This window comes from Loxodonta africana, chromosome X (genome assembly GCF_030014295.1).
Source record: "Loxodonta africana isolate mLoxAfr1 chromosome X, mLoxAfr1.hap2, whole genome shotgun sequence".
Classification (NCBI taxonomy): Eukaryota; Metazoa; Chordata; class Mammalia; order Proboscidea; family Elephantidae; genus Loxodonta; species Loxodonta africana.
The window spans coordinates 96,606,296-96,625,086 of record NC_087369.1 but is presented as its reverse complement, the minus strand read 5'-3'; the positions used below and the strand labels follow the sequence as shown (position 1 = coordinate 96,625,086).

General features: G+C 36.2%; 1 protein-coding gene across 2 annotated transcripts in view; it reads left to right on the top strand.

The window, feature by feature from the left end:
* The window catches only part of RPS6KA6 (ribosomal protein S6 kinase A6), a 160,794-nt gene that overhangs the window by 116,586 nt on the left and 25,417 nt on the right, over positions 1 to 18,791 (top strand). For both annotated transcript variants that reach the window (XM_003412704.4, XM_023551418.2), the window contains exons 19-20: positions 13,999 to 14,075; positions 15,901 to 16,018. In XM_003412704.4, the coding sequence (XP_003412752.2) occupies positions 13,999 to 14,075; positions 15,901 to 16,018 (195 nt within the window). The remainder of the gene's footprint in view (positions 1 to 13,998; positions 14,076 to 15,900; positions 16,019 to 18,791) is intronic.

Below are 18,791 nucleotides of genomic sequence, written 5' to 3'. Positions count from 1 at the left end.
TGCCCTTGTCAGATTGATCAGGGGTGGTAGCAAGGTACCATCCGTTTGCTTTTCTTTGGTCTTTTCTCTTTTTTTTCTTGAAGCTTGGTAAGTTCAGTTATTCTGTCTTCTAGTTCACTTATCCCATTTTCTCTCTGATTGAATCTATTGAATATTCCTCTTGCTTTTTCTGATTCAGTTGCTTTATTCTTCAGTTCCAGTAGTTCTCTTTGGTTTTGTTTTGTTTTTGATGTTTTCAGTTTTCTTGTTGAGTCTCTTATCTTGTCCCTCCATTTGTTTCCTGACTTCTGATAGTTTGTTTTCTGTGTGCTTTTTGGTTTCTTAAAACATATTTAGCATCATTGTCTGAAAATTATTAATTTTTTGCATTAGCCTGTCATCCATAGGGGGAATTTTCTCTTCTCCAAGTTTTCATTTTGATTGGTCCCTCTTCGGATGATTTTGTGTGTTTTACTATTTTTTGTTGAACTTGGGCAATTTTGCTATCTTTTATTTAGTTTAAATTCTATTTTCTGATTTTTGAAAATTCTCTAATTATGCTTGGTTGATTTAAACAAACAAACAAAAACAAACCCATTGCCATCGAGTTGATTCTGACTCATAGCAACCCTATAGGACAGAGTAGAAGGTTTCCAAGGAGCAGCTGGTGGATTTAAACTGCCGACCTTTTGGTAAGCAGCTGAGCTCTTAAGCACTGCACCACCACTATATTCTCCCACAAACCATTAGAGGCACTCTTATCCTTAGGTTTTTCTCAGCATTAATTCAAGAGCTCTGGGTCTGTGGCCTCTGGAGTTCAGTACACATGCATGCATGGGGGATTTTAGTTGGCTGCAGACACTAATATAAGTGGTGGTGTTTGGCTTTCCTATGGTGAAGATGGTGAGTACTCTATGTCGTTCCCTCATGGGCACCCCTGCACAGGCTTTCCCATGGTATTCCGTTGTGGGCAGGGAGTCAGTCATTTCCCTCTGTGTGGCCTGTCTGAACTACCCCCTTGTCCTGGTGCTTTTTCCGTACCAGCTGGTCCTAGTGCCCATCTGCCTCAGGCCTCAGCAAGATTCAGCAGCACTCTTTCACAGCACCAAGGTCTTCCTTTGCCCCCTCCAAGTGCGTGGTCCATGAACTGCCACGGCCATTCTGCGTTGCCTTAAAAATGGGGCTCTAGCTTCCTCAGTTCAGCTCCCATTCTGTGCCATTTGTTCAGTGTGTTGCCAGACCCAATTCCAAAATGGATGCAGTGAGTGAGTGCTTCAGATGCTAGCAGGTTGGTTCTCCCACCTTCTGTGCCACCCTTGCTCATTGTCTCCCCTGTTTCTGGACTCATCTCTGCTCAAACACCTCAGGTACTATCCAGAGATCTGAGATCTCAGTCTGTTGTTATTCCTTCTTCTGTGGGTTAGTTGCTGGGGGATAAATGGGAGCAACCACTCACTTCACCATCTTGACCAGCCTCTGGTCTTCTATCAACCTCTTTTTTAAAAAAATTTTATTGTGTTTTAGGTGAAAGTTTACAGGGCACATTAGTTTCTCGTTGAAAAATTTATTTACAACACAGCGTGGCCAAGATGGCGGAATAGTCAGACACTTCTGGTGATCACTCATACAACAAAGACCAAAAAATCAAGTCAAATGATTATATTTATGACAAGCTAGGAGCCCTGAACATCAAAGGCAAAGTTAGAAGATGTACTGATCGGCAAGGGGAGGGAGAGATGGTTCAGAAGCAGAGAGGAGTTGTTGGACCTGAATCACTGGGAACCCTCAGGCACCATTCCTGGAAGCGACTGCTGCGGGCTGTTGGTAGCATTTGGCTGCAGCTTCCTCAGGGAGAAACAGCCAGCCGCACAGCCTACTCACACCTATGGAACCAGAGAAGAACGATGTTCTTGGCAAAAGATAAGTATTTGCGTATATTTTACCACACCCCCAGCCCCCAAGCTGGCTTCAGTGGCTGTTGATTTCCCTGGGCTTGAGATAGGTCCTGCTGAGCACTTTGAACCATTCTCCCAGCCTTGGAAAATGAGTAAATTCACAATTGGGAGAAAAGACAATCTGCAAGCTCCACTAACCTGGGGAGCTCAGGACAGAAGTGGTTCCTGTCCAGGCATAAGTGGTCCATGGACTTTGAATACATTTTCCCCCTGCATGGACCTGTGTGGGCCTATTTCAGGAGAATAGGCCCTTGTTGGCAGACTGCAACTGTTTCAGCTGTGTGGTGGAGAGGTGGGTTTTTGATGTTTGACACCGCTTTAGCTATTAAACAGGGCACTCACCTTCCCACATCAGGGGCCTAAGGACTGGAGGCTCCACTCAGGTCACCCAGCCACCCGCAACAGAGGTCCAAGGATAACTGGTACCTTCCAGTCCTTACAACCAAAAGCACTGGGTACTGTGGTACGTCAGCAAAACCCACCCACCTGTGTGCTCTAGGGAACAGGGACACACTTTCCTCACAGACACTTGGGGGATGGTTGTCACACCCCTGCCTTGTTCAGAGCATGACACCCTGCTGCAACCAGATACCGGTACCTACACCAATTACCCCTGCCCCTCTAAGATTGTACGACAGAGCCTGTACCACACACTTGATGACCAGCTACCTGGATACCTGAGCTGAATCCATACAAGAAGGGTGAATAGACTCCTAGGTTGATATACCTGATAACAACTTTAGCCATCTGGTGACAGGACGTTCGAACTTCAAAGGCAAAAATAATCAAGCTAGCTCACTCAAGCAACCTGTTTGGGCAGATCAAAACAATACAAAGCAAGGAGCTAGGGTATAGTAAACAAACAATATACAATAACTTATAGATGGCTCAGAGACAACAGTCAATATCAATTCACATAAAGAAGCCAACCAAGATTGCTTCAACAAGCTCTCAAAACAAAGAAGGGATCTTCTGGATGAAGGTGACTTCCTGGAATTACTGGATGCACAATCAAAAGATTAATATGTAGAACTTTTCAAGACATCAGAAACAAGATCAGGAAAGAGATCAGGCAAAACGCAGAACAAGCCAAGAAACACAGAGATAAACCAGTTGATGAAATTAAAATGCATATTTGAAAACATAATGAAAAATTTAATAAGCTGCAAGAATCCATTGAGAGACAGCCATCAGAAATTCAGAAGATTAACAATAAAATTACAGAATTAGACAACTCAATAGAAAGGCAGAGGACCAGAATTTAGCAAGTGGAATGCAGCACTGGTGAGATTGAAGATAAAGCACTTGGTACCAATACATTTGAAGAAAAATCAGAAAAAAGAATTCTACAAAATGAAGAAAAGCTAAGAATCATGTGGGACTCTATCAAGAGAAACAACCTACTAGTGATTGGAGTACCAGAACAGGAAGGGATAACAGAAAATACAGAAATAATTGTTGAAGTTTTTAACAGTAAGCTTTCCATATATCATGAAAGATGAGAAGATACTATCCAAGATGCTCATCAAACTCCACATGAGGTAGATCTGAAAAGAAAGTCACCGAGACATATTATAATTAAACTTGCCAAAACCAAAGATAGTGAATTTTAACAGCAGATAGGGATAAATGAAAAGTCACCTACAAAGGAGAGCCAATAAGAATAAGCTCAGACTACTTGTCAGAAACCATGCAGGCAAAAAGGCAATGGAATTACTTATATAAAAATTTGAAGGAAAAAAAAATTGCCAACCAAGAATCATATATCCACCAAAACTGTCTCTCAAATATGAAGGTGAAATTAGGACATTTCCAGATAAACAGAAGTTCAGGGAATTCGTAAAAACCAAACCAAAACTACAAGAAATACTAAAGGGAATTCTCTGCTTAGAAAATAAATGATATCAGATATCAACCCAAGACTGGAACACTGGATAGAGCAATTGGATGTCAATCCAAATAGAGAAATCACAAAAATAAATCAAGATAAAAAAGCTCAAAACAGGGACAGAGCAATGTCATTATGTAAAAGAAGACAACATTAAAACAATAAAGACAGACTAAGAAATGTAGTCATAGATCTTTCATATAGAGAAGACAAGGCGATATAAAGAAATAAAAGTTAGGTTTAAACTTGGAAAAATAGGGGTAAATATTAAGGTAACCACAAAGGAGACTAACAATCCTACTGATCAAAATAAAATACAAGAAAAAAACTGAGCAGAAACAACATCAACCACAGCAAATAAGAGGAAAAGACAATATGTAAAGATAAACTACTCAGCACAAAAAACTAAGTGAGAAAAACAGTCAACAACACACAAAAAAGACTGTAAAATGGCAGCACTAAACTCCTACCTATCCATAATTATGCTGAATATTAATAGACTAAATACACCAATAAAGAGACAGAGAGTGGCAGAATGGATAAAAAAAACATGACCCATCTATATATGATACCTACAGGAGGCACACTTCAGACTTAGAGACAAAAACAAACTAAAACTCAAAGGATGGAAAAAAATGTATCAAGCAAACAACAATCAAAAAAGAGCAGGAGTGGCGATATTGATTTCTGACAAAATAGAATTTAAAGTTAAATCCACAACAAAGAATAAGGAAGGACACTATGTAATGATTAAAGTGACAATATACCAGGAGAATATAACCGTATTAAATATTAATGCACCCAGTGACAGGGCTACAATAATCATAATACAAACTCCAAAAGCAGTGAAAAGTGAGATAGATAGCTCCACAATAATAGTAGGAGACTTCAACAAACCATTTTCAGTGAAGGACAGAACATCCAGAAAGAAGCTCAATAAAGACACAGGAGATCTAAATGCCACAATCAGACAACTTGACCTCATAGACACATACAGAGCACCCCACCCAACAGCAGCCAAGTATACTTTCTTTTCTAGTACACATGGAATATTCTCTGTAATAGACCACATATTAGGTCATAAAGCAAGCCTCAGCAGAATCCAAAACATCTAAAAATATCACAAAGAATCTTCTCTGACCATAAGGCCATAAAAGTAGAAATCAGTAACAGGAAAAGCAGGGAAAAGAAATCAAACACTTGGAAACTGAACAATACCCTGCTCAAAAAAGACTGGGTTGTAGAAGACACAAAGGATGGAATAAAGAAATTCATAGAATCCAATGAGAATGAAAACACTTCCTATTAGAACCTTTGGAACACAGGTAAAGCAGTGCTCAGAGGTCAATTTATATCAATAAACACATAGGAAAAGAAGAAAAGGCCAAAATCAAAGAATTATCCCTGCAGCCTGAACAAATAGAGAGCAATTAAAGAAAGCAAATAATGAAAATTAGAGCAGAATTAAATGAAATAGAGAACAGAAAAACGATTGAGTTAACAAGACCATAAACTGGTTCTTTGAAAAAATTGACATAATTGATAATCCATTGGCCAAACTGACAAAAGAAAAACAGGATGGAAAGGAAATAATCTGAATAAGAAATGAGATCGGCGATATTACAACAGACCCAACTGAAATCAAAACAATCATATCAGATTAGTATGAAAAATTGTACTCTAAAAAAATTGAAAACCTAGGAGAAATGAATGAATTTCTAGAAACACACTACTTACCTAAACTAACACAAAAACAGACCTATATCCCTCTTGAACTTAGATGCAAAAACCCTCAGCAAAATTCTAGTCAGTTGAATTCAACATCATATCAAAAAATAATTCACCATGACCAAGTGGGATTCGTACTAGGTATGCAGGGCTGGTTCAACATTAGAAAAACAATTAATATAATCTATCATATAAATAAAACAAAAGACAATAATCACATAATTTTATCAATTGATGCAGAAAAGTCATTTGACAAAGTTCAATACCCATTCATGATAAAAACTCTCAGCAAAATAGGAATAGAAGGAAAATTCCTCAGCAAAAAAAAGGGCATATATACAAAGCCAACAGCCAATATCAACCTAAATGGAGAGAGTCTGAAAGCATTTCCCTTGAAATCGGGACCCAGGCAAGGATGCCCTTTATCACCACTCTTTTTCATCATTGTGCTGGAGGTCCTGGCCAGAGCAATTAGGCTAGATAAAGAAATAAAGGACAACCAGATTGGTAAGGAAGAAGTAAAATATCTCTATTTGCAGAAGATATGATCTTATACACACACAAAAAAAACCTAAAGAATCTTGAAGAAAACTACTGGAACTAATAGTTTTCAGCAGAGTGTCAGGATACAAGATAAACATACAAAAATCAGTTGGATTCCTCTACACAACAAAAAGAACATCAAAGAGGAAATCGCCAAATCAATACCATTTACAATAGCCCCATAGAAGATAAAATACTTAGGAGTAAATCTTAGAAGAGATGTAAAAGACCTATACAAAGAAACCTACAGACACTATTGCAAGAAACCAAAAGAGACTACATAAGTTGAAAAACATACCTTGCTCATGGATAGGAAGACTTAACGTTGTAAAAATGTCTATTCTACCAAAAGCCATCTATAGATACAATGCAATTCTAATACAAATTCCAACAATATTTTTTAATGAGATGGAGAAACAAGTCACCAACTTCATATGCAAGGGAAGAGGCCCAGATAAGTAAAAAGTAAAGCATTAGTGAAAAAGAAGAATAAATTGGGAGGCCTCACTCTACCTGATTTTAGAACCTATTATACTGCTACAGTAGTCAAAAGAGCCTGGTAATGGTACAACAACAGATACATAGACCAATGGAACAGAATTGAGAACATAGACATAAATCCATCCACATATGAACAGTTGATATTTGACAAAGGCCCTAAGTCCATTAAATGGGGAAGACAGTCTGTTTAACAAATGGTGCTGGCGTAACTGTATATCCATCTGCAAAAAAAATGAAACAAGACCCATACCTCACACTGTGCACAAAAACTAACTCAATGTGGATCAAAGACCTAATATAAAATCTAAAACAATAAAGATGATGGAAGAAAAAATAGGGTCAACACTGGGAGTCCTAATACATGGCATCAATAGTATACAAAACATTACTAACAATGCAGAAGAGAAACCAGATAACTGGGAGCTCCTAAAAATCAAACACTTATGCTCATCCAAAGACTTCACCAAAAGAGTAAAAGAATTACCCACAGATTGGGAAAAAGTTTTTAGCTATGATGTTTCCTATCAGCATCTCACTATCATTAGCCATTAGAGAAATGCCAGTCAAAACTACAGTGAGATTCCATCTCACTCCAACAAGGCTGGCATTAATCCAAAAAGCACAATAAATGTTAGAGAGGTTATGGAGAGACTGGAACACTTATACACTGCTTGTGGGAATTTGAAATGGTGCAACCACTTTGGACATCGATTTGGTGTTTCCTTAAAAAGCTAGAAATAGAACTACCATACGATCCAGTAGTCTGACTCCTTGGAATATATCCTAGAGAAATAAGTGCCTTAACACGAACAGATATATGCACACTCATGTTCATTGCAGCAGTGTTTACAATAGCAAAAAGATGGAAGCAACCAAGGTGCCCATCAACAGATAAATGGACAAATAAATTATGGTATATTCACACAATGGAATACTATGCATTGGTAAAGAACAATGATGAATCTGAGAAACATTTCATAACATGGAGGAATCTGGAAGGCATTATGCCGAGTGAAATTAGTCAGTTGCAAAAGGACAAGTATTGTATGAGACTACTATTATAAGAACTCGAGAAATAGTTTCAACGGAGAAGAAAATATTCTGTGATGGTTATGAGAGTGCGGAGGGCAGAAGGGAGAGGGGTTTTCACTAATTAGTAGATAAGAACTATTTTAGGTGAAGGGAAAGAGAACACACGGTACAAAAGAGGTTAGCAGAACTGGACTAAACCAAAAGCAAAGAAGTTCTCTGAATAAACTGAATGCTTCGAAGTCTAGCGCAGTAGGGGTGGGGGATTGGGGACCATGGTTTCAGGCGACATCTAAGTCACTTGGCATAATAAAATCTGTTAAGAAAACATTCTGCATCCCACTTTGGAGACTGGTATCTGGAGTCTTAAAAGGTAGCAAGTGGCCATCTAAGATGCATCAATTGGTCTCAACCCACCTGGAGCAAAGGAGAATGAAGAAAACCAAAGACACAAGGTAATTACAAGCCCAGGAGACTGAAAGGGTCACATAAACCAGAGACTATATCAGCCTGAGACCAGAAGAACCAGATTGTGCCTGGCTACAACCAAATACTGCCCTGACAGAGAACACAACTGAGAACCCCCTAAGGGAGCAGGAGAGCAGTGGGATAAAAAAAAAAAAAAAAACAGACCTCAAATTCTGGTAAAATGACCAGACTTAATGGTCTGACTGAGACTAGAAGGACCCCGGAGGTCATGGTCCCCAGACTCCTGTTAGCCCAAGTCAGGAGCTATTCCCAAAGCCAACTCTTCAGACAGGGGTTGGACTGGACTATGGGATAGAAAATGACACTGGTGAAGAGTGAGCTTTTGGGATCAAGTAGACACATGAGACTATGTGGGCAGCTCCTGTCTGGAGGGGAGATGAAAGGGTAGAGGGAGTCAGGAGCTGGCTGAATGGACATGAAAATAGAGAGTGGAGGAATGGAGTGTTCTGTCTCATTAGAGGGAGAGCAACTAGGAGTTTATAGTAAGGTGTCTATAAATTTTTGTATGAGAAACTGATGATTTGTAAACTTTCATTTAAAGCACAATAAAAATTAAAAAAATATTTATTCACAAATTGTTTTGTGACATGGGTTACAGTCCCCAGATTCTGTCAGTGCTCTCCCTCTTTCCCTTTCTACCCGGATTCCCTATGTCCATTTGTCCAGTTTTCTTGTCCCTTCATGCATTCTGATTTTTTGCTTCTGGGCAGGTGTTGCCCATTTGGTCTCATATACTTGATTGAAATAAGAAACATTCCTCATGTGTATTATTGTTTGTTTTATAGGCCTGTCTAAGCTTTGGCTGAAACGTGGACTTCAGAAGTGGGTTCAGTTCTGAGTTAAAATGTGTCGAGGGGGCATACTGTCAGGGGTTCTTCCAGTCTCTATCATACCAGTAAGTCTGGTTTTTTTTTTTGTGTGTGTGTGTGTGTGTGTGTGTATTTGAATTTTGTTCTACATTTTTCTCCTGCTCTGTCCAGGACTCTCTATTGTGATCTCTGTTAGAGCGGTTGGTGCTAGTAGTCAGGCACCCTCTAGTACTTCAAGGCTCAGGCTGGTAGAGGCTGTGGTTCATGTGGTCCATTAGTCCTTTGGCTAATATTTTCCTGTGTCTTTGGTTCTCTTCATTCTCCTTTGCTCCAGAAAGGATGGGACCAATAGATGTACCTTAGATGGCTGCTCACAAGCTTTTAAGACCCTAGACACTACTCACTTGAGTAGGATGGAGGACATCTTCCTTATGAACTATGTTATGCCAATTAAAGCAGATGTCCCCCTGACACTGTGGTTCCCAGCCATTACACCCAGTAACTCGGTCCCTTAAGGTATATGGATGTGTCTAGGAAGCTTCTATGACATAACTTTAGTCAGGTTATGCTGATGTCCTCTATGTTGTGTGTTGTCTTTCCCTTCAGAAAAGTAAACACTTGTCTACTATCTAGTTAGTGATTTCCCCTCCCCATTTCTCCCCTGCCTCGTAACCATCAAAGATTGGTTTTGTCTGTGTGTGTGTGTATGTGTGTGTGTGTGTAAACCTTTCTTGGGTTTTTTAAACAGTGGTCTTATTACAGTATTTGTGCTTTTGTGATTGCCAGTTCACTCAACATAATGCCCTCCATATTCATCCATGTTGTGAGATGTTTTGAGGATTCATCGTTGTTCTTTATTGTTGCATAGTATTCCCTTGTGTGTACATACTATAATTTGTTTATCCATTCATCTCTTGATGGACACTTAGGTTCCTTCCACCTTTTTGCTATTGTGAATAATGCTGCAGTAAACACTGTTGTGTATATATCTATTCATATGATGGCTCTTAATTCTCTAGGATATATTCCTAGGAGTGGGATTACTGGATCATATGGTATTTCCTTTTCTAGCTTTTTAAGGAGGCACCATATCATTTTCCATTGTGGTTGTACTGTTTTATATTCCCCCTAGCAGTGCATAAGAGTTCCAGTCTCCTGCAACCTCTCCAACATTTGTTCTTTTCTTTTCTTTCTTTTTTTTTTTTAGTGGCAGTAATGTCGGGGTGAGATGGTATCTCATTGTAGTTTTGATTTGTATTTCTCTAATGGTTAATGATCATGAGCATTTCCTCAAGTGTCTGTTAGTCAACTGAATGTCTTCTTTGGTGAAGTGTCTGTTTATACCTTTTCCCTATTTTTAATTGGATTATTTGTCTTTTTGTTATTAAGGTACTGAAGTATTCTGTAGATTTTAGAAATTAGACACTTGTTGGATATGTCATAGCCAAAAAAATTTTCCCAGTCAGTGGGTTCTCGTTTTACTGTTCTGGTGAAGTCTTTTGATGAGTATAAGTGTTAAATTTTTAGGAGTCCCCAATTATTTAGTGTTTCTTCTGGTGTTTGTGCATTGTTAGTTACAGTTTTTATTGTATTTATGCCTTTTCTCCCATGAGATTTGTCGTTTTAGGTTTTATCTTTAGGTCTTTGATCCATTTTGAGTTAGTTTTTGTATATGCTGTGAGGTATGGGTCCTGTTTCATTGTTTTACAGATGGACATCCAGTTTTGCCAGCACCATCTGTTAAAGACTGTCTTTTCCCCATTTAATGGACTTTGGGCCTTTGTCAAAGATCAGCTGACCATAGGTAGATGGATTTATGTCTGGGATCTTGATTCTGTTCCATTGTCCTATGTATCTGTCTTTGTACCAGTACCAGGCTGTTTTCACTACTGTGGCTGTGTAGTCGGTTCTGAGATCAGGTAGTGTGATGCCTCCTACTGTGTTCTTTTTTTCCAATAATGCGTTGTTTATCTGGGGCATCTTTCCTTTCCATATAGTTAGTGATTAGTTTTTCTATCTTGTTAAAGAATGCTGCTGGTATATAGATTGTGATTGCTTTATATCTATAGATTGCTTTGTGTAGGGTTGACGTTTTCACAATGGTGAGTCTTCCGATCTATGAGCATGGTATGTTTTTCCACATATGTAGGTCTCTTGGTTTCTGGCTATAATGTTTTGTAGTTTTCTTTGTGTAGGTCTTTTACATCCCTGGTTAGATTTATTCCTAAATATTTTGTCTTTTTAGGGGCTATTATAAATGGTTTTGTTTTCCTGATTTCCTTTTCAGAGTTCTCTTTGTTGGTGTATAGGAATCCAACTGATGTTTTTTAATGTTGATCTTGTATCCTGCTACTCTGCCGAGTCTTCTTTTTATTAGTTCCTCTATCAGCCTCTTAAGATTTACTGAGTCAGTATGCTTTTCTACTATCATTATGTCCCAGAAGTTAATATACCCCACTCAAAGTTTATACTTCCATAAAGACAGTTCTATTATATTACATTATTAAACTGATATTTAATGCCTACTGAGACCTAAACATGTTCCTGAATTAAAATAGCTTAAAATAAAGTTGAGGAATGCTATGTCTGCAGCTCTTTAATAAATATGAAATTACCCTGCTTTGCTCTGGTTCTAGGCTACTGTGTGTTCTGCCCCAAATGTGAATTAATTTGAACTTTAAAGCAAAGGGAGTGGGGAATTTCTGTACATGTTAACCCACCCAGTGCTGTCTACGTGTTACTTTTGCTTATTTGCGAAACCAAGAAAGAGAGAAGGTTATGGCACTAATCACTTTAATTCTGACTTCTATCTTTGTATTTAACTTGATGCAGGTAAGGTGTCAAACACACCCTCTGTAACCCACAGCCCTACCTTGTTTTTTGTTTTTTTATTGCTGCATTTTTTTACGATTATAGGGCAATGATAACCAGCTTTACAACAAAAGTAGACTGCCTCTTCTTTTCCCATACCAAATGGGTTTAAGTACGTAATAAATCTAAAACAAGTTTTTCACGGTTGCCCCTTATTAAGCATTGTGACACCTCCTCCTCAACTCTGCCCTTCTCATTAAATAAATGAGGAAGGTTATGGGGATATAAGATACCCATAGCTGACTTGCTGGTTAATCCTCACCTGTCTAACGAGATCCTAAGTTGTGACCTTTAACCATGACTGTGTATTAGAATGTCGTTCTGAGGGAACCAGGGAAAGCATGGCAATCACCAGGACAGTAACATATGATAAAAGGAAAGAGATACAGAAAAAAAGGATGGTTTTATATTTTACTAGAATTTGCCAACTTAGGTTTACCATGATGTGACTGGTTTAGCTGTACGTCATTATTGGTTAGACCCTTTGTAGTCCCTGCTAGTTATATACGTTTTGTAGTAGTCTCCGCCACTTATATATGTTTTGTGAATGCCCCCTCAGCTTCTCAATTTTGTGCATATGTGTGTTCTTTTTTTAGAAAAAATTTATTGTGATGAAATGTATACAACAAAACATTCACCATTTCCTTTTTACACGTATATTATGGTTACCATGTCATACAGCCATCACCGCTATCCATTTCCAAATGTTTTTCATCGTCCTTAACAGCAACTCAGTACTCCTTAAGGAATACCTCTCCATTTCCCCCTCCCACCTACCCTTAACCCCCGCCCCTCAAAAAAAAAATCCCATTGCCGTCAAGTCAATTTCTACTCATAGCAACCCTGTAGGACAGAGTAGAACTGCCCCATAGGGTTTCCAAGGAGCACCTGGTGGATTTGAACTGCTGACCTTTTGGTTGGCAGCCGAACTCTTAACCACTACGCCACCAGGGTTTCCCTGGTAACCACTAATAAACTTTGGTCTCCATGTATTTGCTTATTCTAGATATTTTATGTAAAAGAGACCATACCATATTTGTCCTTTTGTGTCTGATTTATTTTGCTCAGCATAATGTTTACCAGGTTCATCCATGTTGTAGCCTGTATCAGAACTATATTTCTCTATATTGAATTGTACTTTAGCTGCATACTCATTATTCATGTCTGGCAACTGTCAAAGCCAAACATTAATATTTTTATGTTTTATAAATGAAAATCCCGTGCTATTGGTTATGCAGTCCCCAGTGTTAATGCATTAGTAGTGTTTCTATTTTTTTCCTATGCCTGGAGGCTTTAGTAGTGGGCCTGTTTTTCTAAATGAAAAAAAAGGCCTCATTTCATCTCTATTTTTCTAACAAAGTCTATTAACTTTATAGAGAAAACTCACATGAATATGTAAGAAAGATATTATTTCATTTTTATTAACACTGGCCAAAATAACAAGAAAACAGCTACCCAAATTATATGAAAAATTAATGAAACCTTTCAGAATTTATCAAAAGTGTATTTGTGGTCCAGAAATATAGTGCTCTTTTGAAGACATAAGTCTTATATGTAAAATATAAATTTATCCACCTTGTGTAAGATTGTTTATTTTCTTACCATCTCTTATGTTGTAAGGAAGTTCTAGAGTAAGAATGTCTGCTCCAGTCACTTACTAGTTTTGTAATGTTGGGCAAGTTACTTAACATTTGCTCAAATTCCTCATCTTTAAAATGATAGTAATAATATCTACTTCATAGAGTCAGTGTCAACATTATCAAACATATTCAATGCTTTCTAGTAGCAGACTTTGCCTTTAATGTTTAGTTAATGTATTTTCTAAAAGTTTAAAAGAATCTAAGGTTTTATATCATGAACATTTGGATGAGAAAATTGTTTATTCTGAGTCACTAAACTTTCTGTACATGTTAGTGTTAAGTTTTGATGGCTGAATATCTGGTTTTCCTAAGAGGAGGACTGAAAGCTCATCGAGGTTGTGGATCACGTCTTACAAGGTTGTTTTTTGCAGACCCACATTACTTAATCATCTTATTAATATACATTTATTCAATGCTTGCTAACAGCCAGAAACTTTGCCTTTAACATTGAGTTAATGTATTTTCTAAAAGATTAAAAAAAGAATCTAAGATTGTATATCACGAACATTTGGATGAGAAAATTATTTATACTGAGTCATACCAGATAATGAGTATTTTTTTCTCAGGTTCTTATGCAACAGGGATATGATGCTGCATGCGATATTTGGAGTTTGGGAGTCCTTTTTTACACAATGTTGGCTGGGTAAGAAACTCATATTTAGAAGTATTTACATTGTTATTTGAATTTCACCTGTATATCTTCATCTAGAAAGAGGACAGATGAGAATAACCTTAGGGAAAATGCTGTTAATATTTGAAAATTTTGTTTTTTGCTTATAAATTAAAAAAGTAAGGTTTATAATAAGGTACCATTGACTTAGATGTATTAAAAGGCAGTTTTCAGCTGAAACTAAAACTTAAAAATAAAGAATACATTTTATTTTGATTTTTTTTAATTGAGTACATTACTTTTTTAAAATGTTTACTTGATAGTAAATTAATTATATGTTTCAAAGAGAAGTTGCCCACTGAACTTGTTGATGTTGAGTTAATTAAAAAAAAAAAAAAAAAAACGGTACTTTAACCTTTTCTTTCCTGGCAACAGAGATTTATAGGGTTAAAAAAAAAATTTTTTTTTTTTTACTTTATAACAAATCTAAATGGTAACAGAATACTAAACAGAAACACACAGAATGCCTTTCCTTCAAAGGATAAAGACATAATCAAAAAATTCAATAACAATTGGATGTTGTTAATGTTGGTAATTTACAAATAGTACAAGTGAGATTTTACTCTTAATGAGTAGCACTTTTATTTAGAAGTGAAACCCTTATGACTGTAGAATTTATTCTGAGAGCTGTAGTAGACAAAATGATTACATTTAACAATTAGAAGAATTATAATGTAATTATAACGTTCTTAGGTGCATTTAGTATAATTAAAATATGCTTGACATATCAGGAGCTTTATAAATATGTTATAAAATGGTGACTCTGAATTATTTATTGGCTTGGTGATAATGTATGTCAGTGTATTCTGTATACTTTTAGATATATTATAAACTTATATAAAATAGTTATAGACCACAGCAAGTGTTAAAGTTCAGACAGCTACAAGTATCAAAAGCAATCAGCATTATTGGTTTCAAAACACTGGATACCATTTTCAGCTTGCTGCTTTCATATACTTACTTCAAAAACAAAACATAAACCTTTGTGTGCGTGTGTGTGTGTATGTGTAGTGTCATCACAACTTAATTGTTACCTGAAGGAATTAGGACATTCAGGTATTAAGACATCTCATACTTTTCACCATAAATCTATCTTCCCATTCTCAAATTTGAACAGCAATTTCAGTTCTGTCTGTTAAAATGATACCAAAACTATCACTTTTTGTCATTCTATATTTCCTTCTTCTTAAGTGCTTTCTCTTTATATAATGTATTTATCTTCCCTGTCTATGAATATTGATCTACATAATAATTTTAGTGGTTATAGAGTTTTTTTATTGTATTATAACAATTTATTTAACCAACACATTTTTCATAGACATTAATTAAAAGTATTGTTAGCCTGTTTCCACTGATAGTATTGATAGAATGCTAATGAGTAAATTTAAATGAATACAATAAATACATTATGAAAATATAAAATTAACATTTTCTTTATAGTAGGTATATATGGTTTTCTAACTCACACTTGGAAGAATACAAAATTTTCATGTTTTATTCTGTCCTGGTTTTGCTTTACTTTAAAAGCCACCCTTATTTTAATTTGCATTGATTAACTCATCAAAGTTGAAAGAAAAAGCTATAGGTGTAGACGAGATGTCAGTTTTATTAAGTAATTGGTTAGAATTAAGTTCATTGTTTGAAATGTAAAATTTGATATTAGGAGTGAAGGAAGATATTACATGATGCTCTTAATTTGCTATAGAAACATTTGCATGTAGTCTTATATTTACCACTTTCAGTCAGATTTTATGTATATTCTCCCCTCATGTCCATTAAAATTATTTATTTTTAATAGCTATACTCCATTTGCTAATGGCCCCAATGATACTCCTGAAGAGATACTGCTGCGTATAGGTAATGGAAAGTTCTCTTTGAGTGGTGGAAACTGGGACAATATTTCAGATGGAGCAAAGGTATGTATTATAAATATGTTTTGTTGCATTCGTGTTGTTAATATCTTTATTTTTCCTAGTATCTATTTGCAGTGTATCCAACAGTATCATATGTTAGTATTTGTTTTTAATTAAGTCAGCTCACTACCATGTGTGGATCAAATAAGGTAAAAGGCACCTTATTTTCTTCTGTGCTTCCTGGCAACCTTCCTTTTCTTATCAGGTCATATGTGTTCGGGGAATATAAATTACTTTCAAAAATGTAATTTACTGGAAAAATGCAGTTTTAAAGCAAACTAAAGTTGATTTTCCATATTATGATTTCTCCTTTAGCACAGAAATTGACTATAGATTATGTGCTAAGTTTTTGCAATGTTAACTTATTCTTAGAAAATACAGTAGTCTCCCTTTATCTGTAGGGGATACATTCCAAAACCTCCCATGAATGCCTGAAACTGTGGATAGTACCAAGCCCTATATATATACTATGGTTGTCCTGTACATACATACCTGTGATAAAGTTTAATTTATAAATTAGGCACAGTAACAGATTAATAACAATAATAATAAAATACAACAATTATAGCAATATACTGTAATAAAAGCTATATGAATGATGGTGGGGACAGTGTGAGATTTCATCGTGCTAGATAATCATTTAACATTTTGGAACTGCAGTTGACCGCAGGTAACTGAAACCGAGGAAAGCAAAACTTTGGATGGGAGAGGGGCTACTGTAGATGGACCATTTGTCAGTAGCAACTAGATATTTATTACTGACATTTTAGAGCTGTTCAATAGAAATATAATGCAAGCCACATATGCAATTTTAAAATTCCTAGTAGCCACATTAAAAAACTAAAAAGAAACGTGAAATTAATTTTAATAATATATTTTATTTAACCCAGTGTATCCAAAATATTATAATTTCAGCATCTAATCAATGTAAAAGAATAATGAGATATTTTACATTACTTTTGTACTAAGTCTTCAAATCTGGTGTGAATTTTACACATACAGCCTATCTCAATTTGGACTACCCACATTTTCAGTGCTCGGTAGACACGTGGCTAGTGGCCTCTGTATTGGATAGTTCAGGTTCAGAGTAACTGGACTGACATAATTTAGGAAAAAAGTAGTCAGTCAAAACTTGAGTACTAATGTCTTACATTTATAATTTTTAAATTGTAAGTTTTAAAGCAAAAACCCAAAGTTATCTGCGTGTGGCTTATAGGGACCTGAAACTAGGCTGCAATTTGAAGTAGATAAATTTTAAGACAAAAAAAATTGCTTATAGTTAATATTTGCTAACTTTTAGACTGAATTTTCTTAGAACACTACCTAATCTGTAGGGTGTATTGAGGAGTATGTGTAATATCCTGATCATTGTAGGATAAATAAATAAGGAATTTGATTGTCATTACCTTTAAAGCATTAGAAAAACAGAGAAGGGCTAGTGTTTGGATCTTAGCCATAAAACAAGCATGCTATGTGGTGTAGTAGGAGGAACACCCGATTAGAGCCAGGAAACTGGGTCTGTGATCTTCTACTAATTTTGTACTTTGATCTCCTACGAACTAGCTGTTTGAGCAAAGAGTTGAATAATCTCTCTGAGCCTCAGTTATCTAATCTATAAAATGTGGTGTCTAAATTCTCCCTTGGATTCTTCTAACTCCAAATTTCTGTTTCTATGTAATTTGGCTTATTTATCATTTATCAGACTTCCCTTTGTGAAGTGGTTGAAGCCACTAATATTTTTCATTACTTACGCATTTTCTAGTCAGTTTGTGCTTCAAAAAAGAAAAATTCTTTAAGGATCAATTCCAATGCTTAAAGCCACGCATGTGATACCTCTATGTTTCTTAAAAACAAAAACAAAAACCTTGACAACAGTGACTGTAATGTGAATCATGCTTAGATTTTCTGTTTTCAGTGTTCATATGGTTTATGTTTGGGTCTGTCTAAAAGTAAAAAAAAAAGTACACATTAAAATTTGTTTTTATCCTCACCTCTCTTCTAGTCTGGTAATCTGGAGAAATTCACATAGGAAAAGATACTGGGATATATTGTTGAGATCTGACAATTTCTTTCATGCAATCCCTTTTTCTGAATTAAGTGACTTTAGTTCTATCTTCTAAGCTTTTCTGAAAAAAAGGTGGCAGATTACTGAGCGAAAGAATTTATGTGAACCGTTTTAAGAAAACTCTTGTATATTTCAACAGTTTGGTTTTTTTTTTGTCTGTTTTAAATTAGTCAAAAAGGAAAACTAGTGTTCAGTTGCCCCTACCAAAAACCAGACCAGTTGCCATAGAGTAGATTCATTCTGGTCCCCATGAGTTCAGTTGCCCATAACCCCTTAACTAGTACCCTTTAGTTGTGAGAACTATGGCATTCCCTGTCCCTTTCATAATAATAGTTTTACTTAATTTTAGTACCTAACAAGCTACTTTTCCCTTTTGAATGCTTTTCTTGCTATTAGTGAGTTCCTATAGAAGATTCCATTTGCTTCATTTCCATGCAGTGCTCATCGACTTTGTTCATTCAGTTAAATGGGCTGGAGGTGATAGTAAAAGTCACATTGGCTTTGTGTGTCTTATTGCTGCAGTAGTTCCAGCTAACCCCTTACTTCTAAACCCCAGTTTTTGAGAACATTGGCATTGCTGCTTCTCTTTCATGAAATGGAGGAGACAAGGAGAAAAATCTTGTAAACAAAAGTAGAAGAAGCAAGAGTATAGGTAAAATTTTCATGGCGTGGATTCATAGTAAAAATAAGCACAGCACTAGATGGTGCCCG